General features: G+C 42.0%; 1 protein-coding gene across 2 annotated transcripts in view; it reads right to left on the reverse strand.

Annotated features, from left to right (window-relative positions):
* The window catches only part of LOC117513617 (2-iminobutanoate/2-iminopropanoate deaminase-like), a 73,088-nt gene that overhangs the window by 39,134 nt on the left and 8,166 nt on the right, over positions 1–25,788 (reverse strand). The window contains exons 2-6 of one of the 2 annotated variants that reach the window (XM_034173837.1): positions 17,203–17,308; positions 10,726–10,780; positions 10,569–10,637; positions 10,350–10,405; positions 10,013–10,264 (exon numbers count right to left, since the gene is read on the reverse strand). In XM_034173837.1, the coding sequence (XP_034029728.1) occupies positions 10,205–10,264; positions 10,350–10,405; positions 10,569–10,637; positions 10,726–10,780; positions 17,203–17,308 (346 nt within the window). In that variant the 3' untranslated portion in view covers positions 10,013–10,204. Of the gene's footprint in view, positions 1–10,012; positions 10,265–10,349; positions 10,406–10,568; positions 10,638–10,725; positions 10,781–17,202; positions 17,309–25,788 lie in introns of those variants that run through there. The other variant, XM_034173836.1, reaches the window with a different exon arrangement.

Consider the following 25,788-nt stretch of genomic DNA (forward strand, 5'->3'; position numbering starts at 1 on the left):
ATTCAACATGTCGAATAATTCCGGAGAATTCGCGTGACGACGGAGACAACGCGAACAACGGCGTTTGATACTTTTTAATCGCCGTTTCATTCTGCCCCTTCCTGTAGTGCCGCAGTTTACACCTCCGTAATTGGCGGCCGGCGTTGTATCCCTAATCAACGGCGTGTAAAACGGCGATAGAGCCCACATCGGCGTCCTCAAGGGCGTTTTAACTGGTGACAGAGGCAGACAAAACGGCAGCGCTAGCGGACAGTACGCCGTTCTAAACGCCACCTCCCGGTTAACAGCGTTCCAAGCGGCCGATAGGCGGCGGTCAATATAAAAACGCTAGCGTGCTGCATGCAGGCCTCTCACTTGCGGCCAGTTCCAGATATTTTTCCAGAGAAGCTCCAGTATGCCTCCTAAAAGAAAATTGGCAGCGGCAAGGACTTACCAAGAGGTCTGATTCAGAAGCAGAGGGTAGCCCTGTGGTGGAGACGGAGCAACACGTTGAGGAGGGGAAAAGGAAAGAGAAGAAAAGGCTGAGTATGATCTCCCTCCCCCTGCAGTGACAGAGGCATGTATTCCTGCTGCTTCAGCCTATTATACTCTGGGGGCGGTGCCTATATGCAAAAGTTCCTGGAGTAACGCAGGATTTGCCTGGTTATCCAGGCAAATCCTGCAGGGAGAGAACCAGGAAAAAGACATGCTGTGGAGGGGAGCAGAGATCGATCACTAATGATTAAATGCAGAGTGGTGCATACAGAGCAAAAAGAGAAAGAAACAGTGCATCATGGGAACCCCCCAGCAGTCTACGTCTATAGCAGCATAACTAAGGGATGGTTCAGGGTCACCTGATCTAGCCCTAACTATAAGCTTTAGCAAAAAGGAAAGTTTTAAGCCTAATCTTAAAAGTAGAGAGGGTGTCTGTCTCCCTGATCTGAATTGGGAGCTGGTTCCACAGGAGAGGAGCCTGAAAGCTGAAGGCTCTGCCTCCCATTCTACTCTTACAAACCCTAGGAACTACAAGTAAGCCTGCAGTCTGAGAGCGAAGCGCTCTATTGGGGTGATATGGTACTACGAGGTCCCTAAGATAAGATGGGACCTGATTATTCAAAACCTTATAAGTAAGAAGAATAATTTTAAATTCTATTCTAGAATTAACAGGAAGCCAATGAAGAGAGGCCAATATGGGTGAGATATGCTCTCTCCTTCTAGTCCCCGTCAGTACTCTAGCTGCAGCATTTTGAATTAACTGAAGGCTTTTTAGGGAACTTTTAGGACAACCTGATAATAATGAATTACAATAGTCCAGCCTAGAGGAAATAAATGCATGAATTAGTTTTTCAGCATCACTCTGAGACAAGACCTTTCTGATTTTAGAGATATTGCGTAAATGCAAAAAAGCAGTCCTACATATTTGTTTAATATGCGCTTTGAATGACATATCCTGATCAAAAATGACTCCAAGATTTCTCACAGTATTACTAGAGGTCAGGGTAATGCCATCCACAGTAAGGATCTGGTTAGACACCATGTTTCTAAGATTTGTGGGGCCAAGTACAATAACTTCAGTTTTATCTGAGTTTAAAAGCAGGAAATTAGAGGTCATCCATGTCTTTATGTCTGTAAGACAATCCTGCAGTTTAGCTAATTGGTGTGTGTCCTCTGGCTTCATGGATAGATAAAGCTGGGTATCATCTGCGTAACAATGAAAATTTAAGCAATACCGTCTAATAATACTGCCTAAGGGAAGCATGTATAAAGTGAATAAAATTGGTCCTAGCACAGAACCTTGTGGAACTCCATAATTAACTTTAGTCTGTGAAGAAGATTCCCCATTTACATGAACAAATTGTAATCTATTAGACAAATATGATTCAAACCACCGCAGCGCAGTGCCTTTAATACCTATGGCATGAGGCCAAGAGTCAAGACAGAAAACTTAAAGCAATATGTCTCAAAAATTGAAAAATGTAAAACAAAACAAATGAGGAACGAATGGGAGGAAACTGGAGTCAACGTCTGTGACCGAACTGTAAGAAACCGCCTAAAGGAAATGGGATTTACATACAGAAAAGCTAAACGAAAGGCATCATTAACACCTAAACAGAAAAAAACAAGGTTACAATGGGCTAAGGAAAAGCAATTGTGGACTGTGGATGACTGGATGAAAGTCATATTCAGTGATGAATCTTGAATCTGCATTGGGCAAGGTGATGATGCTGGAACTTTTGTTTGGTGCCTTTCCAATGAGATTTATAAAGATGACTGCCTGAAGAGAACATGTAAATTTCCACAGTCATTGATGATATGGGGCTGCATGTCAGGTAAAGGCACTGGGGAGATGGCTGTCATTACATCATCAATAAATGCATAAGTTTATGTTTCTATTTTGGACAATTGAAAGGATGTTTGGGGATGATGAAATCATTTTTCAAGATGATAATACATCTTGCCATAGAGCAAAAACTGCAAAAACATTCCTTGCAAAAAGACACATAGGGTCAATGTCATGGCATAGGGTCAATGTCATGGCATAGGGTCAATGTCAATGAGCAGATCTGATTTGATGCAGGTGTTAATTTGGGGGATGAAAATTTACAGGGTGATTCCATAATTTTTTCCTCAGAATTGAGTGATTCCATATTTTTTTCTTCTGCTTGGTCTAAAAAAGTAACCGTTACTGACTGCCACAATCTTTTTTTCTTGATTTCTTATAGTGTTTCTTAAAGCCAGAAAGTTGCCATTTGAAATGACTTTAGTTTTGTGTCATGTCTGTGATCTGCTTTTTTTCTACAAAATTAAACAACTGAATGAACATCCTCTGAGGCCGGTGATTCCATAATTTTTGCCAGGGGTTGTATTAGCTGCCTAATAATAAAACATTAAATTAGATAAATACAGGCCTGCACTGAGCCAACTTTTTTGTAATAATAATTTACATACCCTTGGAGTTTTACCTGCCCATATAAATGAGGAAATCATTTGATCAATAGATTTAAATAGGTTTTGGGCAAGAACAAAGGAATGCACTGAAAAAGAAATAAAAACTTTAATTTTCATTACGGTGCATCCAGAAAGTATTCACAGCGCTTCACTTTTTTTACATTTTATGTTACAGCCTTATTCCAAATGGAGTAAATTCATTGTTTTCCCTCAAACGTCTACTCACAACAACGCATAATGACATAAGAAAGTATCTTGTTTTTATTTTTTGTAAACATATTAAAAATAAAAACTTAGAAATCACATGGACATAAGTATTCACCCCTTTTGCTCAATACTTTATTAATGTTCCTTTGGCAGCAATTACAGCCTCAAGTCTTCTTGAATATGATGCCACAAGCTTGGTGCACCTTTCTTTGGGCAGTTTGACCCATTCCTCTTTGCAGCACCTCTCAAGCTCCATCAGGCTGGATGAGGAATGTCGGTGCACAGGCATTTTCAGATCTCTCCAGGGATGTTCATTCGGATTCAGGTCTGGGCTCTGGCTGGGCCAAGGACATTCACAAAGTTGTCCTGAAGCCACTCCTTTGATATCTTGGCTGTGTGTTTAGGGTCATTGTCCTGCTGAAAGATGAACCGTCGCCCCAGTCTGAGGTCAAGAGCGCTCTGGAGCAGGTTTTCATCCAGGATGTCTCTGTGCATTGCTGCATTCATCTTTCCCTCAATCCTGACTAGTCTCCCAGTTCCTGCCACTGCAAAACATCCCCACAGCATGATGCTGTTAGGATGACCATCCCTACATGCTTCAATCTTTGTCTCATCATCAGACCAGAGAATTTTTTTTTCTCATGGTCTGAGAGTCCTTCAGGTGCAGTTTGGCAAACTCCAGGTGGGCTACCATGTCCCTTTTACTAAGGAGTGGCTTCCGTCTGGCCACTCTACCATACAGGCCTGATTGGTGAATTCCTGCAGAGATGGTTGTCTTTCTGGAAGGTTAAATGGACTGCATTTGTATAGCGCTTTTCCATCTGCATCAGACGCTCAAAGCGCTTTACACATCAATGCCTCACATTCACCCCAATGTCAGGCTGCTGCCATGGAAGGTGTTCACTACACACCAGGAGCAACTAGGGACCTTGCCCAAGGGCCCTTAGTGATTTTCCGGTCAGGCTGGGATTTGAACCGAGGATCCTCTGGTCGTAAGCCCAACGCTTAACCACTAGACCATCACCTCCCCTCTCCACAGAGGAATGCTGGAGCGCTGAGTGAGGTGGAAGTTAAATGAGGTGGGCTTCATAGATAATTGGCAAAGCTTCTGGGGAAAACCTGGTCTTGTTAGGAGAGACGGCATCCATCCCACTTTGGATGGAGCAGCTCTCATTTCTAGAAATCTGGCCAATTTTCTTAAATCCTCCAAACCGTGACTATCCAGGGTTGGGACCAGGAAGCAGAGTTGTAGTCTTACACACCTCTCTGCAGCTTCTCTCCCCCTGCCATCCCCTCATTACCCCATCCCCATAGAGACGGTGCCTGCTCCCAGACCACCAACAACCAGCAAAAATCTATTTAAGCATAAAAATTCAAAAAGAAAAAATAATATAGCACCTTCAACTGCACCACAGACTAAAACAGTTAAATGTGGTCTATTAAACATTAGGTCTCTCTCTTCTAAGTCCCTGTTGGTAAATGATATAATAATTGATCAACATATTGATTTATTCTGCCTAACAGAAACCTGGTTACAGCAGGATGAATATGTTAGTTTAAATGAGTCAACACCCCCGAGTCACACTAACTGTCAGAATGCTCGTAGCACGGGCCGAGGAGGAGGATTAGCAGCAATCTTCCATTCCAGCTTATTAATTAATCAAAAACCCAGACAGAGCTTTAATTCATTTGAAAGCTTGTCTCTTAGTCTTGTCCATCCAAATTGGAAGTCCCAAAAACCAGTTTTATTTGTTATTATCTATCGTCCACCTGGTCGTTACTGTGAGTTTCTCTGTGAATTTTCAGACCTTTTGTCTGACTTAGTGCTTAGCTCAGATAAGATAATTATAGTGGGCGATTTTAACATCCACACAGATGCTGAGAATGACAGCCTCAACACTGCATTTAATCTATTATTAGACTCTATTGGCTTTGCTCAAAAAGTAAATGAGTCCACCCACCACTTTAATCATATCTTAGATCTTGTTCTGACTTATGGTATGGAAATAGAAGACTTAACAGTATTCCCTGAAAACTCCCTTCTGTCTGATCATTTCTTAATAACATTTACATTTACTCTGACCCAGCAGTGGGGAATAAGTTTCATTACACTAGAAGTCTTTCAGAAAGCGCTGTAACTAGGTTTAAGGATATGATTCCTTCTTTATGTTCTCTAATGCCATATACCAACACAGTGCAGAGTAGCTACCTAAACTCTGTAAGGGAGATAGAGTATCTCATCAATAGTTTTACATCCTCATTGAAGACAACTTTGGATGCTGTAGCTCCTCTGAAAAAGAGAGCTTTAAATCAGAAGTGCCTGACTCCGTGGTATAACTCACAAACTCGCAGCTTAAAGCAGATAACCCGTAAGTTGGAGAGGAAATGGCGTCTCACTAATTTAGAAGATCTTCACTTAGCCTGGAAAAAGAGTCTGTTGCTCTATAAAAAAGCCCTCCGTAAAGCTAGGACATCTTTCTACTCATCACTAATTGAAGAAAATAAGAACAACCCCAGGTTTCTTTTCAGCACTGTAGCCAGGCTGACAAAGAGTCAGAGCTCTATTATTATAAACCATCAACATGTTTATTAGACCCCATTCCTACCAGGCTGCTCAAGGAAGCCCTACCATTATTTAATGCTTCGATCTTAAATATGATCAATCTATCTTTGTTAGTTGGCTATGTACCACAGGCTTTTAAGGTGGCAGTAATTAAACCATTACTTAAAAAGCCATCACTTGACCCAGCTATCTTAGCTAATTATAGGCCAATCTCCAACCTTCCTTTTCTCTCAAAAATTCTTGAAAGGGTAGTTGTAAAACAGCTAACTGATCATCTGCAGAGGAATGGTCTATTTGAAGAGTTTCAGTCAGGTTTTAGAATTCATCATAGTACAGAAACAGCATTAGTGAAGGTTACAAATGATCTTCTTATGGCCTCGGACAGTGGACTCGTCTCTGTCCTTGTTCTGTTGGATCTCAGTGCTGCTTTTGATACTGTTGACCATAAAATTTTATTACAGAGATTAGAGCATGCCATAGGTATTAAAGGCACTGCGCTGCTGCGGTGGTTTGAATCATATTTGTCTAATAGATTACAATTTGTTCATGTAAATGGGGAATCTTCTTCACAGACTAAAGTTAATTATGGAGTTCCACAAGGTTCTGTGCTAGGACCAATTTTATTCACTTTATACATGCTTCCCTTAGGCAGTATTATTAGACGGTATTGCTTAAATTTTCATTGTTACGCAGATGATACCCAGCTTTATCTATCCATGAAGCCAGAGGACACACACCAATTAGCTAAACTGCAGGATTGTCTTACAGACATAAAGACATGGATGACCTCTAATTTCCTGCTTTTAAACTCAGATAAAACTGAAGTTATTGTACTTGGCCCCACAAATCTTAGAAACATGGTGTCTAACCAGATCCTTACTCTGGATGGCATTACCCTGACCTCTAGTAATACTGTGAGAAATCTTGGAGTCATTTTTGATCAGGATATGTCATTCAAAGCGCATATTAAACAAATATGTAGGACTGCTTTTTTGCATTTACGCAATATCTCTAAAATCAGAAAGGTCTTGTGTCAGAGTGATGCTGAAAAACTAATTGATGCATTTATTTCCTCTAGGCTGGACTATTGTAATTCATTATTATCAGGTTGTCCTAAAAGTTCCCTAAAAAGCCTTCAGTTAATTCAAAATGCTGCAGCTAGAGTACTGACGGGGACTAGAAGGAGAGAGCATATCTCACCCATATTGGCCTCTCTTCATTGGCTTCCTGTTAATTCTAGAATAGAATTTAAAATTCTTCTTCTTACTTATAAGGTTTTGAATAATCAGGTCCCATCTTATCTTAGGGACCTCGTAGTACCATATCACCCCAATAGAGCGCTTCGCTCTCAGACTGCAGGCTTACTTGTAGTTCCTAGGGTTTGTAAGAGTAGAATGGGAGGCAGAGCCTTCAGCTTTCAGGCTCCTCTCCTGTGGAACCAGCTCCCAATTCAGATCAGGGAGACAGACACCCTCTCTACTTTTAAGATTAGGCTTAAAACTTTCCTTTTTGCTAAAGCTTATAGTTAGGGCTGGATCAGGTGACCCTGAACCATCCCTTAGTTATGCTGCTATAGACGTAAACTGCTGGGGGGTTCCCATGATGCACTGTTTCTTTCACAGAAACAGCATGTCTTTTTCCTGGTTCTCTCCCTCAGCCCCAACCAGTCCCAGCAGAAGACTGCCCCTCCCTGAGCCTGGTTCTGCTGGAGGTTTCTTCCTGTTAAAAGGGAGTTTTTCCTTCCCACTGTAGCCAAGTGCTTGCTCACAGGGGGTCGTTTTGACCGTTGGGGTTTTACATAATTATTGTATGGCCTTGCCTTACAATATAAAGCGCCTTGGGGCAACTGTTTGTTGTGATTTGGCGCTATATAAAAAAAATTGATTGATTGATTCTGATTAAGGTCCTTCTTCCCTGATCGTTCAGTTTAGACGGGCGGCCAGCTCTTGGAAGAGTCCTTGTGGATCTGAGCTGCTTCCATTTACGGATGATGGAGGCCACTGTGCTCATTGGGACCTTCAAAGCAGTAGAAATGTTTCTGTATCATTCCCCAGATTTGAGTCTTGAGACAATCCTGTCTTGGAGGTCTACAGACAATTCCTTTGCCTTCATGCTTGGTGTGTACTCTGACATGCCACTGTCAACTGTGGGACCTTATATGTAGACAGGTGTGTGTCTTTCCAAATCATGTCCAATCAACTGAATTTACACCAGGTGGACTCCAGTTAAGCTGTAGAAACATCTCAAGGATGATCAGTGGAAACAGGATGCACCTGAGCTCTATTTTGAGCTTCATGGCAAAGGCTATGGATACTTATTTACATGTGATTTCTTAGTTTTATTTTTAATAAATTTACAAACATCTCAAAAAACATTTTCCACATCGCCATTATGGGGTATTGTTTGTAGAAAAAATGAATCCTTTTTGGAATAAGGCTGTAACATAACAAAATGTGGAAAAAGTGCAGTGTTGTGAATACTTTGTGGATGCACCGTATATTAATAGTACTACCTAAAAGAGATAGTGGTAAATTAGCCGATCTTTGAAAAGTTGACCTTATATTGGACAGTAAAGGAGTAACATTTGCAGCCTGCATAGCCTGATGTCAACCACTTACATTCACCCCCAAATACGTAAGACCAGAATGAGTCAGATGGAAAGAAAGATCAGTTTGTCTGAGATGCTGTGCAGTTACATTTTATAGGCAAGCATTCACTTTTTTTGTTTAAGCCTATATCCAGAAAAAGAACTAACATTTTGGAGTGCTGCTGCCATAATAGATGTTAAATGACTAGTTGTTGTTTTAACAAGTGTTAAGTTCATAGTAACTTTTAAGTGTAGTAAGGTGATAAACTTGAGGACTAACGTGTTCTCCTCTTTTTGTATTATTTTGTTTTCCCTCTCTGAGCCTGACCTTTAATTCTGCTGGCATACAGAATAAAGTTTTACTTGCACATTTATGGACTCTTTAATTTTTTTCACTGCACTGTAATCATCACCACAGAACCACAATCACATCAAACATGTATCTCACTTATGGAGGATTTTCTCTTAACAGAGTACTGAAATAAACCATTTCAGCAGTGTCTCTCTGTTTGTTGTTGACTCCTTCCAGCTCCACTTGGTATGTGGATGAAGGTCAACCCCAGAAAAGCCCTTAAGGAGCTGATTTTGGCAAAGGTCATTAGGGTCAAAGGTCAAAATTTATTTTTCCATTTGTATTTCCGAACATTATGGCGGACACTTGCAGGTGGAATACTGAATTTCACAGAAGAGGTCAAAGTCACCAAAGGTCAATCTTTGGGTTGAACATCAAGGTTCACTGGAGTCAAAGAAGGCAGGTTCTGGTATCAGTCAAGCAAGGTCAAATTCACCAAAGGTCAATTGGGATCAAGGTCATGTCTTTCTGATTGTTGCCTGACTCTTCCCAGGTCCTTCTGACCAGTTTCTACCAAACGCTACATGGCAATGGTTGACCTCAGATTGGGCGTCAAAGGGTTAATTTAAGAGACTAAAGGTCTTCAGAGTCAACATCTAGGAATTTCATTTTCAGCAGGATATGGAACTAAACTTGGCACACAGATGTTGGAGAACACTGGAATTACCCTGGAAAGCTTAGTCAAAGGTCATTCATTCAGGTGAAGGTCAAAGTTGTTGTAGTGAAGATCAAGTTCATGAAAGTAACAAATATTGTGTTGTAATCCATTAAGGAACACAAATCAGACACTGACATAAAACCAAGACATGAAGACAAATCAGTTTTGACTGAAATTTGTTGTATTTTTTTCAGGGACACACTCTCCAAACCACAAATCGTTTAGTGTGTTTCCTACATCTTCACAATCAGTGTTTTTAATCAAATAAGAACTAAATTCATTTTGAAAACTGATGTTCCCCTTTAAAGTCATAAAATACAAACCTCTAAAATCACTGACAGACATGTTGGCTCACTTTTAAAAGCACAAAGGGCGATAACTGAAGCATGTTTCAGTCAGACTGAAGCACGTTGTCAGTTATGACTAGAAAACAGATATTTGTTCATAACGTCCAAACAGTAGTAGGCTGGCAACCAATCACTGTTTTGTAATGATTAATTGTTGGTCCATAAAATGTCATTAACTGGCAAAAAATGTCGACTGATGTTTCCCCAACATGATGTCCGCAAATGACTTGTTTTGTTGAAACCCATAAATATTCTGTTTATTCTCACAGAGGCATAAAGAAACCAAAAACTATTCACATTTGATGTGAGATCACCACCACGGAAACAAATTAGCATTTGAAGATGTTCATCACATTTATTATTGATTCTAACTGATTCAATACAAAAAGGATTTTGATACGTCTCAGCTAACACGTCATTAGTGAAGTGAACTTGGTGACCGTCAGTCCACACGGCGACCCTCACTTGTAATTCAAAGGAAATGGCTCAGACACTAATAATTTCTAATATGCAATAATTTTATTAAACTGGTGTTCACCCAAGAACTTGGACTGTGTTCAGTTTAAGAGGAATTAGTCAGAGGACCCAAAACAGCAACTGCTTCAATCTCAACCAGTCCACCCTGCAGGACAGACAGACACAGAGACGGGCTCCGGGTCAGACGGGATCTAATCCAGAATCAGTGGAGAAGTGGTGGAGATACTCACTCTGGGAAGAGCGGCGACCTGGTAGGCAGCTCTGGCCGGGAAGTTGGTGCTGAAAACTAGAGATTAAAAGAATAAAGTGTTCAACTGCATGGTGCTGACACCTAATGGAAAGATGGGTAGTGACGGAATTTGTCAGAACTCATTTTTAAGTTGTCTTCACAAATTTGTTTTTATATGAATTGTAAAAGAGCATTTGCTAAATAAATCAGTCTTACTTACACTGCTTGTAAATGTTGTTGACTGTGGTGAAGTCGTTCATGTCGGCGAGAAGCACCGTAGTTTTCACAACTGCAGCAAACAATAAAGTGCACGTGTCAGTTTGTATGTGCACATCAAAGTGACCGATTGATCATTTTTAGACAGAATATTTTCTCACCATTTTCGTAACCACATCCTGCAACTTTTAGGATTTCACCCATATTTACAAGAGCCTGAAGAGATGAAGTTTTTGGAAAATGACATAAATAAATAAACAAATAGCAATAAGGAGATATAAAAACTAAAATTAATTTAACTTAAAAAATCTAAACTGCAGTTAGTTTACTCATAACAATCTGTTAACATATTACATACAATGAAAAGGTTGTAAAATAAAATGATTTCAGTGCAACTTTCAATATGGGTGATCATTGTACAACATTTTGAAATGGATGCCTGCAACACGTTTCAAAAAAGCTGGGACAGTGGTATGTTTACCACTCTGTTACATCACCTTTCCTTCTAACAACACTCAATAAGCGTTTGAGAACTGATGACACTAATTATTGAAGCTTTGTAGGTGGAATTCTTTCCCATTCTTGCCTGATGTACGACTTCAGTTGTTCAACAGTCCAGGGTCTCCGTTGTCAGACTTTGGACTTCATAAAGCGCCACAATTTTTCAATGGGCGACAGGTCTGGACTGCAGGCAGGCCAGTCTAGTACCCTCACTCTTTTACTAACAAAGCCATGCTGTTGTAACACGTGCAGAATGCGTCTTGGCATTGTCTTGCTGAAATAAGCAGGGACATCACTGAAAAAGATGTTGCTTGGATGGCAGCATGTGTTGCTCCAAAACCTGGATGTACCTTTCAGCATTGATGGTGCCATCACAGATGTGTAAGTTGCCCATGCCATGGGCAACTTACACACCCCCATACCATCACAGATGCTGGCTTTTGAACTTTGCGCTGGTAACAATTTAGATGGTCTTTTTCCTGTTTTGTCCAGAGGACACGACATCCATGATTTCCAAAAACAATTTGAAATGTGGACTCATCAGACCACAGCACACTTTTCCACTTTGCGTCTGTCCATTTCAAATGAGCTCGGGCCCAGAGAAGGCGGCGGCGTTTCTGGATGTTGTTGATGTATGGCTTTTGCTTTGCATGTTAGAGTTTTAATTTGTAGATGTAGTGAGGAACTGTGTTAACTGACAATGGTTTTCTGAAGTGTTCCTGAGCTCACACAGTAAGATCCTTTACACAATGATGTCGGTTTTTAATGCCTGAGGGATCGAAGGTCACGAGCATTCAATGTTGGTTTTCGGCCTTGCCGCTTACGTGTAGAAAGTTCTCCAGATTCTCTGAATCTTCTGATTATATTATGGACTGTAGATGATGGAATCCCCAAATTCCTTGCAATTGAACGTTGAGAAACATTGTTCTTAAACTGTAGGACAGTTTTTTCATGCAGTTGTTCACAAAGTGGTGATCCTCGCCCCATCCTTGCTTGTGAACGGCTGAGCCTTTTGGGGATGCTCCTTTTATACACAATCATGACACTCACAATTAGTGTCCTCAGTTCCCAAACGCCTATTGAGTGTTGTTAGAAGGAAAGGTGATGTAACACAGTGGTAAACATACCACTGTCCCAGCTTTTTTGAAATGTGTTGCAGGCATCCATTTCAAAATGAGCAAATATTTGTACAAAAACAATAAAGTTTATCAGTTTGAACATTAAATTTCTTGTCTTTGTGGTGTATTCAATTGAATATAGGTTGAAGAGGATTTGCAAATTATTGTATTCTGTTTTTATTTACATTTCACACAACGTCCCAACTTCACTGGAACTGGGGTTGTATATAGATGTGAAAATCATTTTGGTTTTAATGGCCAGGTTCTGTGGTGGTTGGTGTCATATTTGTCTAACCAATCTTAATGTGTCTTGCATAACAATATTACTTCAAAACTCATTCTGGTAAAATATGGGGTACCTCAGGGTTCTGTATTAGGCCGTCTGCTATTCTCTCTTCACATAGCCCATCTGGACAGATACTGTGATACTATGGAATTATTTTTCACAATTGATGCTTATCATATTCTGGTGTCAGTGGATGCTCCAGAATTTATTACTTTTAAATTTGGACAAGACTGAGATGATGGTCACTGGTCCAGTGAGACACAAACACACAGTTTGATCAACTTATTTATATAGCACCAAATCACAACAAACAGTTGCCCCAAGGCTGATGGTAACCGTGGATATATGTGTCTTTGATCCCACACTAACCCTGGACCTACACATTAGGGAAGAATGCTTTCTTTCATCTGTGTAATATTGCAAAGATTCAGTCTATTCTGTCTGTGAAGAATTCAGAAACATTGATTCATGTCTTTGTTTCATTAAGAATTGATAACTGTAATTTCTTATTTTTTGGTTTGTCATAGAGAAGCACCAGAGGTCTTCATATGGATCAAAATGATGCTGCTAGAATTCTAACCAGATCACATTATCCTGGTTTTGGCCTCCATTTATTGACTTCCTGTTCATGTGAGGTCACATTTTTCATTCATCCATGAGGTGGGGTTCACCCTGGACAGGACACCAGTCTGTCGCAGGGCCACACATAGTCAAACTGTTGTGGGCTGGGGTGTTTGGCTGGCTTTGTTTTTGTTTTGTTTCTCCCACCAGGTAGTATGCGTTCAGGACTGAGTGGCTGACGTGGGGCTGAGTTTGAGGACCTCATCCTGATCACCTGAGGCTTGTTATCACGTGCAGTTCATCAGGACTCACAGCTGTGGTGCAGCTGTCTTGATCAGGGCATGTTGCATTTAAACCTGGAATACACAGTGTGTATTTGCCAGAGACTCGACTTTGTGACCAGACGTGTGAGATCGACGTTGGGAGAACAATCTCACTACTACGGACGCAGAGACCGCTCCAGGTTTGACGCCACGGTCTGTGAAAGAGGATTGGGTGAGGTCTCACGCTCTTCAGCACACTTCCTGAGACTCGGTTTGTCGCGGCCACCTGGAGGGGTGTCGGCGGGGTCCTTGGGTCCAGAATTGCTGTGGCTCCGGTCCTTTTGCGCTGCTGGAAGCGCGCTGTTTTTTCACCTCGCCAGACCGTTGACTTTTGGGTTATTATCACTTAATACACTATGTTAATTAAAATTTGTTTTCCTTTGAACCGTGCTCTGCTTCTTTTATGCTGGGTCCTGTCAAACGCTGTGTCAGTTCTCCGCCCGCGTCCGACACATAACACAAACAAACACATTCACACCCGATCGCACACCTATGGACAATTTAAAGTTTTTCAATCCACCTAACCTGCATGTCTTTGGATGTGGGAGAACCCACGCAAACATGGGGAGAACATGCAAACTCCACACAGAAAGGCCCCAGGTGGGAATCAAATCCACCACCTTCTTGCTGTGAAGTAACAGTGCTAACCACTAATCCACCGTGCTGCCCAGGTCACATTTTAAGTTTTTTTTTTTTTTTATTAAGATAAAAAAAAATTCTGTGACCACCCCCATCTGGCTGATCTAATTAATCTTATGTACTGGCCTGTGCTCTGTGTTCTCAAGAGGCAGAGTTAATGTGTGTTCCAAAGGTAGAGAAGAAGTCAGCAGGTCACAGAGTTTTCTCTTGCTGTGAACCTGTTCTGTGGAACAGATAAAACGGGCTGATTCTTTGGAGTTATTCAATGCAGAACCCATCTGGTCTCTAATACCTGTAATTAACAGACTTAGCTATGTTGAATCATTCATTCCCTCAAACGTCAATTAGTTCCACTGCTGGTGCAGAAAGACTTCGTCTTATTACATCCAAATTCCAGGGGAAGGTTAGCAGAGTCTGGAACTCTACTGCAGGTGAACACATTAAAATTTGGCTAGTTCTCTGTTGAAAGATGGTGTCATGTTTCATTCTGGCTGAATTCTGCTTTGCTCTCTGTCTGAGGACAAGCTGCTGATGAAGACGCACATCATAGATGAAGTTGAAGCCACTGTGACTGGGATTCCCCCGCTGACTGGATGTAGAGGGAGTCTGTTTGAATCTGGAGTGTGCCAAGTAAATAAGGACTCGCCAATGGAATCAATTTACTGAAACTGCTCTTCACCATTTGAATGTCTTTTAAGCCATCAGTTGTTGTGAACACTGGTCTCTAACATGTATACCGTGACTTAGCTGCAGCATTTCTGTCTCTGCATGTTTTGACAATTCTTTGTTGTGCTTTATTTGTTATTACGTCCTTTGTGGACGTAATATGTTGTCTGTCTGCTGGTTACCAGGATTATGTCAAAACTACTGCACGGATTTTGACAAATTTTACACCACAGATACATATTTGGCCATGGAAGAACCCATTCAATTTTGGAGGTGATCCGTATCCGGATTCTGGATCAAGTTTCACTCTTTGAAGGATTATGTCAAAAGTACTTCACAAATTCTCACCAAATTTGCACCACAGATAGACATTAGGGCATGGAAGACTCCACTGCATTTTGGAGGTGATCTGGATCTGGATTGGCGGGCATCAGATATCTCTGAATGCTCTTGTTGGTAATATGGCCAAAGCAGATGGTCAACCCCCTGAGTCTGGTCTTCCTATAATCAAAATGCCTGAGGGAGTCTTTCCTGACCACTGCTGCCAATGTGCTTGCTCATGGGGCGCTAAGGTTTTACTCGTGTGTAGCACCTTGGGGTGACTTATGTTGGCAACCGTGTTGTGTGGGCCGCCAGAAGAGGAGGTACTGCTGGCCCACCACCAGAGGGCGCCCTGCCTGAAGTGCGGGCTTCAGGCACAAGAGGGCGCTGCCACCACGGACACAGCCGGGGGTGACAGCTGTCACTCATTATCTCTTGACAGCTGTCACCCATCTACACTACATCATCTCACTCCATAAAACCTGGACGTCATCTCCACCTCATTGCCGAGATATCGTCGACCTGTAAAGGTAATACTCTCAGCCGTATCACTGACTGTGTTTAGTAAACTTGTTTTTGCAGCTGTTTTCCTGCGGAGTGCTCTATCTGGAGTTTGGCGTGACCGGCGACAGCTTCGCTTTACACCCCCACCAGATAAGTGTTTGAGACAGGAGCTGCACGAGTGTGTGTTAGAGGTGGAGGTGGAATCTCCATCATTGTTGTTACTGGATGTGCACACACCCACATCTTATTGTCTCTGCTCCTTGCCAGCAGTACCAGATCCGACATTCGGAGACGGTGGCCACCTGGGGACTCGGGACTTGGCGGCTCCAGTATTCTCTGGGTTCGGTGGTGGAGGAAATTGTGTGGTTCCGGTTCTTCTCAGGACAGACGTCTTCTATCCTCGAGCTTGCCCACACGTCACCCTTGTGATTGACTGTTTGCAAAATTTCACATTCCTCTGTATTGTGGTTGTGCTCATTCACAACAGTAAAGTGTTCATATTCGACTCTTTCATTGTCCGTTCATTTACGCCCCCTGTTGTGGGTCCGTGTCACTACACTTTCCCAACAAACCGGCACTGTATACTACTACCGTATTTTCCAGACTATAAGTTGCACCAGCCACTTTATCCATTATAAAGAAAAATAAACCATAAATAAGTTGCCCTGGACTATAAGTCGCATGGACATACAGGTATGTTAACATGAAAAGTTCAGATGATAATATTGTGACGGCTACCGTTTTCAGATGCATATTTCACCAGTCATAACTTGTAATCTGCAGAGTATGATTTTCTTTTTGGTGGCATTTTTTCGGGCCTTCTCCGTTGTCTTGTTAAGTTATCAGTAATGTTGAAATTTTTATTTTTCTATGGTAGTCAGAAGTTGCAGGAACAATCACACAAGCCTTGAGTGCCCTCTCGTGAGCTGCATTTTACCTACGGATATGTTTGTGTTTTGCGGACCACATTGCGAGCCGAACCATAACCCGCACCATCGCTGAACGGTTCTTTTCTAACATATTACCCGCTGTGGACCATAGTACACACCAGGTGTCAGCTGCCGATGTTCATGCAGCACCTACCTGCGCAGCTCATGACCTCCCCGTGGTGTTGACGCCAGCTCCTTCCAAGTGCAGACGCTAATCCTCAGCCGTCGCTCACCCAGTGCTCCCACGCAGCTCTCAGCGTCAACTTAAACACTTTGCTCACACTGATATCCACGGGTTGAAGCTGTTTTGTTTGCCCTCCCGGAATAACAGCAAGCACCGTGTTCACACGCTGTTTCACAATCATTGTCTGGGTGAGGTAAGGAATACGCGTCCAATGTTCTGTTCTCTGATTGGTTATTGCGACCAGCGTGACCTATAGGGCGGCCGCCATACTACAGTGCCCATGATGCATTGCATTTCCGTTTCCGGTGGCCATTTTAAAACATAGAGCGACTCTGTCACGTAAAATTGTTTTATTACGGTAAATTAATTGAGAATCTACCGGTATATTTTTCATTTATAAGTCGCTCTGGAGTATAGGTTGCACCCCCGGCCAAAACATGTAAAAAAAAGTGTGACTTATAGTCCGAAAAATACGGTACTCAAATTTCTTTGAAAGTGCCATAAAAAATCTCCTCTGAAAGTTCTTCCATTCACAACAACAGTTGTCAGTTACAGAGTTAACACGAACGATACTGTGGCTTATGAATGGTGAATGGGAGGAGCCACCTGTTTGGTTTGAGCCTGAACACCACCTTCCACCAACTGTCCATCAGCAGGGTTCATCCCCAGCTGTCCTGAGATGTACATGGTCCGATCGACCACCACCGCCTGGCTGGAAGACACAAAGACACGAACAACTGATCACTGCACTGGACTACAGGTTCGGTCTTCCTCTGTGTGGATCACAGATCACCAACACAAGTGACGGAACCTTTGATGTCACAACGCTGACACTTGTGTTGAGTACAGAGCGCAGCTGGAAATAAAGCCCGTGGTGAGGCATGTATTGGTTTTTCTGGAATCCTTTGATTGATATGCCCCAGGTATTGATTATGAGATGAGATGTCATCACTGCCAATAAAGCGCCACAACAACTTCATGTCTGTGCAGCTGAGAGGAGAGCCACAGGAGAGTTTTACAACTGCTACAGCTCTGATTGTACGGGGAGCCTGATGGATTTGGCTAAAAACAAGAAAATCTCTCCTGTGTGGGAACATTTTGATCTTATATCGCTCAAAAAGATAACCCAATTCCTTCCAACACGTCTGCCCGCATATAGAACTTTGCAGGTAACGTACTGTATTTTCTGGAGTATAAGTCACACTCGTTAGAGTTTATTTTGTTTTGTCCGTTGATTCCTGGGAAAGTCCTATAAATAGTCATTATAAATATTATTATTAATAACGATCGTGTGATTTTTCAGTAAATAAGTTGCACCCAATTATAAGTCGCAGGACCTCCCAAACCACTAAAAAGAACAAAAAACAAAACACAACACAAACAAACCAAAACATGACTTATACTCCAGAACATACAGTACTTCATTGCATCAAAAAAACAAAAAAACAACAAAAAAAAACCCATAAATGTACGAGGTCTGTCCATAAAGTATCGTACCTTTTTATTTTTTTTTAAAACTATATGGATTTGATTCATATGTTTTCACGTCAGACAAGCTTGAACCCTTGTGCACATGCGTGAGTTTTTCCACGCCTGTCGGTGACGTCATTCGCCTGTGAGCATGCCTTGTGGAAGGAGTGGTCCCGCCCCGTCTGATGATTTGGGGTTTTTTTTCCATCAGAATTTTTTCAGAAGCTGTTAGAGACTGGCACCTGGAAACCATTCGAAACATTTATCTGGCTTTCAGTGAAAATTTTACAGGCTTCACAGAGAATAAGGACTATTACTACAGCTTTAAGGATGGTCCACAATGGCGTTCGGTGCGCCGCGCTCCGAGCCACGACGACAGGCACGAACCACCGGATCATTTCTAAATGGATGGCTGTGTGGAGCTGGGACCGTCATGTACACTTTCTCTGGTTATCACAAGAGCTGGACATCAGCCATTTTCTGGCAGATTTCACTTTTAACAAGAGATTTTGTCGTGGAAAGCCGCGCGGAGGCTTTGTGCGTCACGACCGATTCGCTGTTCGAGTGAGACAAAGAACGCCTCCATTTCAGCATGTCAGAAGACAAGTTCGGACATGCCCAGCTCTCCACAATTTCTCTTATAACTCACTCGACTGGTAAGCATTGAAAGCCGAGATAGGCATGTCCCAACTTGTCCTCTGGCACACCGAAACGGAGGTGTTCCTTTGTCTCGCTTCCAAAGCGAATCGGGCGTGACGCGCGAAGCCTCCGCGCGGCTTTCCATGACAAAATCTCTTGTTAAAAGTGAAATCTGCTGGAAAATGGCTGATGTCCAGCTCTTGTGATAACCAGAGAAATTGCACACGACGGTCTCGTATCCACAGAGCCATCCGTTTAGAAATGGTCCGGTGGCTTGTGCCGTGTCGTCGCAGCTCGGGGCGCGGTGCGCCGAGCGTCCTTAAAGGGGTCCTTAAAGCTGTACTAACAGACCTTATTCTCTGTGAAGCCCGTAAAATTTTCACCGAAAGCCAGATAAATTTTTCGAATGGTTTCCAGGTGCCAGTCTCTAACAGCTTCTGAAAAAATTCTGATGGAAAAAAAAAACCCAAATCATTCCGCTATTTCCAGACAATGAAAATCCGACGACGGGGCGGGACCACTCCTTCCACAAGGCGTGCTCACAGGCGAATGACGTCACCGACAGGCGTGGAAAAACTCATGCATGCGCACGAGGGTTCAAGCTTGTCTGACGTGAAAACATATGAATCAAATCCATATAGTTTAAAAAAATAAATAAAAAGGTACGATACTTTATGGACAGACCTCGTACTTCATCACCTCCAAGTTGAACTCTGGTAGCATTCATGCAATCACTTCCATTCCTAATTCTAACCCTTTCATCTTAACCAATAAGTTGCATCACTTTTTATTTTATTTTATTTTTTTTCCAAAATTGAAGCAACTTTAACTTTAACTGAAATTGACCTTTGTCATCATTTTTGTTGTTTTTGCCCCATAACGCCAGAGCATTCAGACATAGGTAGTCCAAACTATACCGTTTGGAATCTTAATGATCAGATGAATAATTGATTCTACTTTTCAATATGATTGGAGTATTTTTACATGTTGACCCCGTCCTGGCTACAGCTGCTGCCCTGGCATGGTCACCATACATTTTCCTGGAGGCCATGGCATCCTGAGGCTGGACTCCTTGAGCTGTACTGATCAGGTCAAAATTGGTTTTAAGCTCATGGACTATAAGCAGGTGGAGAGGAATTTTTTTTTCAAAACTTTAAATGTGAATTCAGCGTTATTGAGTTTAATAATTGTTTAGTCTCTCAATAATCAACAAAGACCAAACCAAAAGGCCGGACTTTGATCAAACCACCTCTGGGAGCAACTTTTGCTGCACTTCATAAAACTGCGCTGTATGCTGAAGAAATCACCAATATTTATCTCAATAACAGCTACTGTTTTCATTATTAAATATGCACATTTTAAGATAATTAATGTTGTAGCATATTTAACATCACTGAACAGTAAAACACTAAAAACTCATTACAAATTCAAAAATCATAGTGACTGATTGATTGTGTGTGTGTGTGTGTGGGGGGGGGGGGGGGGGGATATGACACCAATGTTCTATGGAATGAGTAATCGACACCTACTACTTACAGTCCACGGGCCAAGCAGGTTTTCGGTACCACTTAAGGCAACGAAACAACACTTCGAATCCAGGCTCAGTGCACCATGGCCTACACAAAAATGTATGATAGCTAGGGATAGGTATTGATAAGATTTTATCAATATCGATGCCATTATCGATTCCGCTTATGATCCGATTCTTTATCGGTTCCATTATCAATACCTCTCGTGAATTTTCTGTGTACTAAATGTAGGCTTTTACAGGTCTTCTATGTCAACAACATTTCAAATCAAATCAAATCAAATCAATTTTATTTATATAGCACCAAATCACAACAAACAGTTGCCCCAAGGTGCTTTATATTGTAAGGCAAAGCCATACAATAATTACGGAAAAACCCCAACGGTCAAAACGACCCCCTGTGAGCAAGCACTTGGCGACAGTGGGAAGGAAAAACTCCCTTTTAACAGGAAGAAACCTCCAGCAGAACCAGGCTCAGGGAGGGGCAGTCTTCTGCTGGGACTGGTTGGGGCTGAGGGAGAGAACCAGGAAAAAGACATGCTGTGGAGGGGAGCAGAGATCAATCACTAATGATTAAATGCAGAGTGGTGCATTATGGGAACCCCCAGCAGTCTAAGTCTATAGCAGCATAACTAAGGGATGGTTCAGGGTCACCTGATCCAGCCCTAACTATAAGCTTTAGCAAAAAGGAAAGTTTTAAGCCTAATCTTAAAAGTAGAGAGGGTGTCTGTCTCCCTGATCTGAATTGGGAGCTGGTTCCACAGGAGAGGAGCCTGAAAGCTGAAGGCTCTGCTTCCCATTCTACTCTTAAAAACCCTAGGAACTACAAGTAATTTTATTGAGTGATAAATAAATATGAAACTGGTCACTGGATCCTTGATCTCTGGACATAAAGAAAAATCAATAAAATCTGTACATGGTCACTGGATCCTTGATGTACATGATGGATCCTTGATCTCTGGACAGAAACAGAAATAAACAAAATCTGTAGTTTTTGTCAAAAGCATTTCCTTTCAGATATTAATGACACAAATTTAACTCCATAGACTCTGAGCTGAGCTCTTCAGCCAGCTGCACTGCACGTCAGGATGTAATTCATAAAAGATGGAGGATGCCTCATTATGGGGGGAAAAAAAAAACGGTTTTGGTTGTTTGTAGTTTATTGTTCATAGATAATTGGCAAAGCTTCTGGGGAAAACCTGGTCTTGTTAGGAGAGACGGCATCCATCCCACTTTGGATGGAGCAGCTCTCATTTCTAGAAATCTGGCCAATTTTCTTAAATCCTCCAAACCGTGACTATCCAGGGTTGGGACCAGGAAGCAGAGTTGTAGTCTTACACACCTCTCTGCAGCTTCTCTCCCCCTGCCATCCCCTCATTACCCCATCCCCGTAGAGACGGTGCCTGCTCCCAGACCACCAATAACCAGCAAAAATCTATTTAAGCATAAAAATTCAAAAAGAAAAAATAATATAGCACCTTCAACTGCACCACAGACTAAAACAGTTAAATGTGGTCTATTAAACATTAGGTCTCTCTCTTCTAAGTCCCTGTTGGTAAATTATATAATAATTGATCAACATATTGATTTATTCTGCCTAACAGAAACCTGGTTACAGCAGGATGAATATGTTAGTTTAAATGAGTCAACACCCCCGAGTCACACTAACTGTCAGAATGCTCGTAGCACGGGCCGGGGCGGAGGATTAGCAGCAATCTTCCATTCCAGCTTATTAATTAATCAAAAACCCAGACAGAGCTTTAATTCATTTGAAAGCTTGACTCTTAGTCTTGTCCATCCAAATTGGAAGTCCCAAAAACCAGTTTTATTTGTTATTATCTATCGTCCACCTGGTCGTTACTGTGAGTTTCTCTGTGAATTTTCAGACCTTTTGTCTGACTTAGTGCTTAGCTCAGATAAGATAATTATAGTGGGCGATTTTAACATCCACACAGATGCTGAGAATGACAGCCTCAACACTGCATTTGATCTATTATTGGACTCTATTGGCTTTGCCCAAAATGTAAATGAGTCCACCCACCACTTTAATCATATCTTAGATCTTGTTCTGACTTATGGTATGGAAATAGAAGACTTAACAGTATTCCCTGAAAACTCCCTTCTGTCTGATCATTTCTTAATAACATTTACATTTACTCTGATGGACTACCCAGCAGTGGGGAATAAGTTTCATTACACTAGAAGTCTTTCAGAAAGCGCTGTAACTAGGTTTAAGGATATGATTCCTTCTTTATGTTCTCTAATGCCATATACCAACACAGTGCAGAGTAGCTACCTAAACTCTGTAAGGGAGATAGAGTATCTCGTCAATAGTTTTACATCCTCATTGAAGACAACTTTGGATACTGTAGCTCCTCTGAAAAAGAGAGCTTTGGATTGGAAGTGTCTGACTCCGTGGTATAGCTCACGGGCTCGTAGCTTGAAGCAGATGGCCCGTAAGTTGGAGAGGAAATGGCGTCTCACTAATTTAGAAGATCTTCACTTAGCCTGGAAAAAGAGTCTGTTGCTCTATAAAAAAGCCCTCCGTAAAGCTAGGACATCTTTCTACTCATCACTAATTGAAGAAAATAAGAACAACCCCAGGTTTCTTTTCAGCACTGTAGCCAGGCTGACAAAGAGTCAGAGCTCTATTGAGCTGAGTATTCCATTAACTTTAACTAGTAATGACTTCATGACTTTCTTTGCTAACAAAATTTTAACTATTAGAGAAAAAATTACTCATAACCATCCCAAAGACATATCGTTATCTTTGGCTGCTTTCAGTGATGCCGGTATTTGGTTAGACTCTTTCTCTCCGATTGTTCTGTCTGAGTTATTTTCATTAGTTACTTCATCCAAACCATCAACATGTTTATTAGACCCCATTCCTACCAGGCTGCTCAAGGAAGCCCTACCATTATTTAATGCTTCGATCTTAAATATGATCAATCTATCTTTGTTAGTTGGCTATGTACCACAGGCTTTTAAGGTGGCAGTAATTAAACCATTACTTAAATAGCCATCACTTGACCCAGCTATCTTAGCTAATTATAGGCCAATCTCCAACCTTCCTTTTCTCTCAAAAATTCTTGAAAGGGTAGTTGTAAAACAGCTAACTGATCATCTGCAGAGGAATGGTCTATTTGAAGAGTTTCAGTCAGGTTTTAGAATTCATCATAGTACAGAAACAGCATTAGTGAAGGTTACAAATGATCTTCTTATGGCCTCGGACAGTGGACTCATCTCTGTGCTTGTTCTGTTAGACCTCAGTGCTGCTTTTGATACTGTTGACCATAAAATTTTATTACAGAGATTAGAGCACGCCATAGGTATTAAAAAAGTTAATTATGGAGTTCCACAAGGTTCTGTGCTAGGACCAATTTTATTCACTTTATACATGCTTCCCTTAGGCAGTATTATTAGACGGTATTGCTTAAATTTTCATTGTTACGCAGATGATACCCAGCTTTATCTATCCATGAAGCCAGAGGACACACACCAATTAGCTAAACTGCAGGATTGTCTTACAGACATAAAGACATGGATGACCTCTAATTTCCTGCTTTTAAACTCAGATAAAACTGAAGTTATTATACTTGGCCCCACAAATCTTAGAAACATGGTGTCTAACCAGATCCTTACTGTGGATGGCATTACCCTGACCTCTAGTAATACTGTGAGAAATCTTGGAGTCATTTTTGATCAGGATATGTCATTCAAAGCGCATATTAAACAAATATGTAGGACTGCTTTTTTGCATTTACGCAATATCTCTAAAATCAGAAAGGTCTTGTCTCAGAGTGATGCTGAAAAACTAATTCATGCATTTATTTCCTCTAGGCTGGACTATTGTAATTCATTATTATCAGGTTGTCCTAAAAGTTCCCTAAAAAGCCTTCAGTTAATTCAAAATGCTGCAGCTAGAGTACTGACGGGGACTAGAAGGAGAGAGCATATCTCACCCATATTGGCCTCTCTTCATTGGCTTCCTGTTAATTCTAGAATAGAATTTAAAATTCTTCTTCTTACTTATAAGGTTTTGAATAATCAGGTCCCATCTTATCTTAGGGACCTCGTAGTACCATATCACCCCAATAGAGCGCTTCGCTCTCAGACTGCAGGCTTACTTGTAGTTCCTAGGGTTTGTAAGAGTAGAATGGGAGGCAGAGCCTTCAGCTTCCAGGCTCCTCTCCTGTGGAACCAGCTCCCAATTCAGATCAGGGAGACAGACACCCTCTCTACTTTTAAGATTAGGCTTAAAACTTTCCTTTTTGCTAAAGCTTATAGTTAGGGCTGGATCAGGTGACCCTGAACCATCCCTTAGTTATGCTGCTATAGACGTAGACTGCTGGGGGGTTCCCATGATGCACTGTTTCTTTCTCTTTTTGCTCTGTATGCACCACTCTGCATTTAATCATTAGTGATCGATCTCTGCTCCCCTCCACAGCATGTCTTTTTCCTGGTTCTCTCCCTCAGCCCCAACCAGTCCCAGCAGAAGACTGCCCCTCCCTGAGCCTGGTTCTGCTGGAGGTTTCTTCCTGTTAAAAGGGAGTTTTTCCTTCCCACTGTAGCCAAGTGCTTGCTCACAGGGGGTCGTTTTGACCGTTGGGGTTTTACATAATTATTGTATGGCCTTGCATTACAATATAAAGCGCCTGTTGTGTGGGCCGCTGAAGAGGAGGTACTGCTGGCCCACCACCACCAGAGGGCGCCCTGCCTGGAGTGCGGGCTCCAGGCACCAGAGGGCGCCGCCGCCTCACGGGAGCAGCCTCGGTGACAGCTGTCACCCATCACCTGAGACAGCTGACGGCAATCATCAGTGGGGTATATCAGCAGGACGGCATCTCCACCTCATTGCCGAGATATCGTTCTACCTGGAAGGTAATATTCTCAGCTGACTGCTTGACAGTAACCTTTTGTGACTTTTGTGAGTGATAACAGACCTTTTTTTCCAACGAGAGGTGGAGGTAGCTTTCCTGCCGTGTGGATTACTGGGTGCAAACGCGCCCACCTTTAATTGTGTTTTTGTTCCTCGCCAGCAGTACCAGGTCCGACACGCGGAGGCAGTGGCCACCTGGGAGTTCGGGACTTGGCGGCTCCAGTATACCCGGGGTCCTGTGGCGGAGGAAGCCGTGTGGTACCGGTCTTACCTTGGAGAGGCGTCTCCTATCTTCGAGCCTGCCCACACGACACTTTTGTAAATTGACTGTTGTCCATTTCTGTGATTGGTTGTATTCGTTGTGCACATTCACAACAGTAAAGCGTTGTTATTTGACTTACTCCATTGTCCGTTCATTTGCGCCCCCTGTTGTGGGTCCGTGTTCCTACACTTTCCCAACAGCGCCTTGGGGCAACTGTTTGTTGTGATTTGGCGCTATATAAAAAAATTGATTGATTGATTGATTGTATTATAATGTTTGGAAAGAGGTTTCATTTGATTTAAAACAATGATTCACTCTAAAGTTATTAATTCTGATTGAAATCTTCGCTGCTCTGTGGAGCTGTGTACTTAGATCCACAAAACTTCTTCTTCTTCTTTGTCTTTCGGCTGTTCC

Source organism: Thalassophryne amazonica, chromosome 7 (genome assembly GCF_902500255.1).
Source record: "Thalassophryne amazonica chromosome 7, fThaAma1.1, whole genome shotgun sequence".
Taxonomy (NCBI): Eukaryota; Metazoa; Chordata; class Actinopteri; order Batrachoidiformes; family Batrachoididae; genus Thalassophryne; species Thalassophryne amazonica.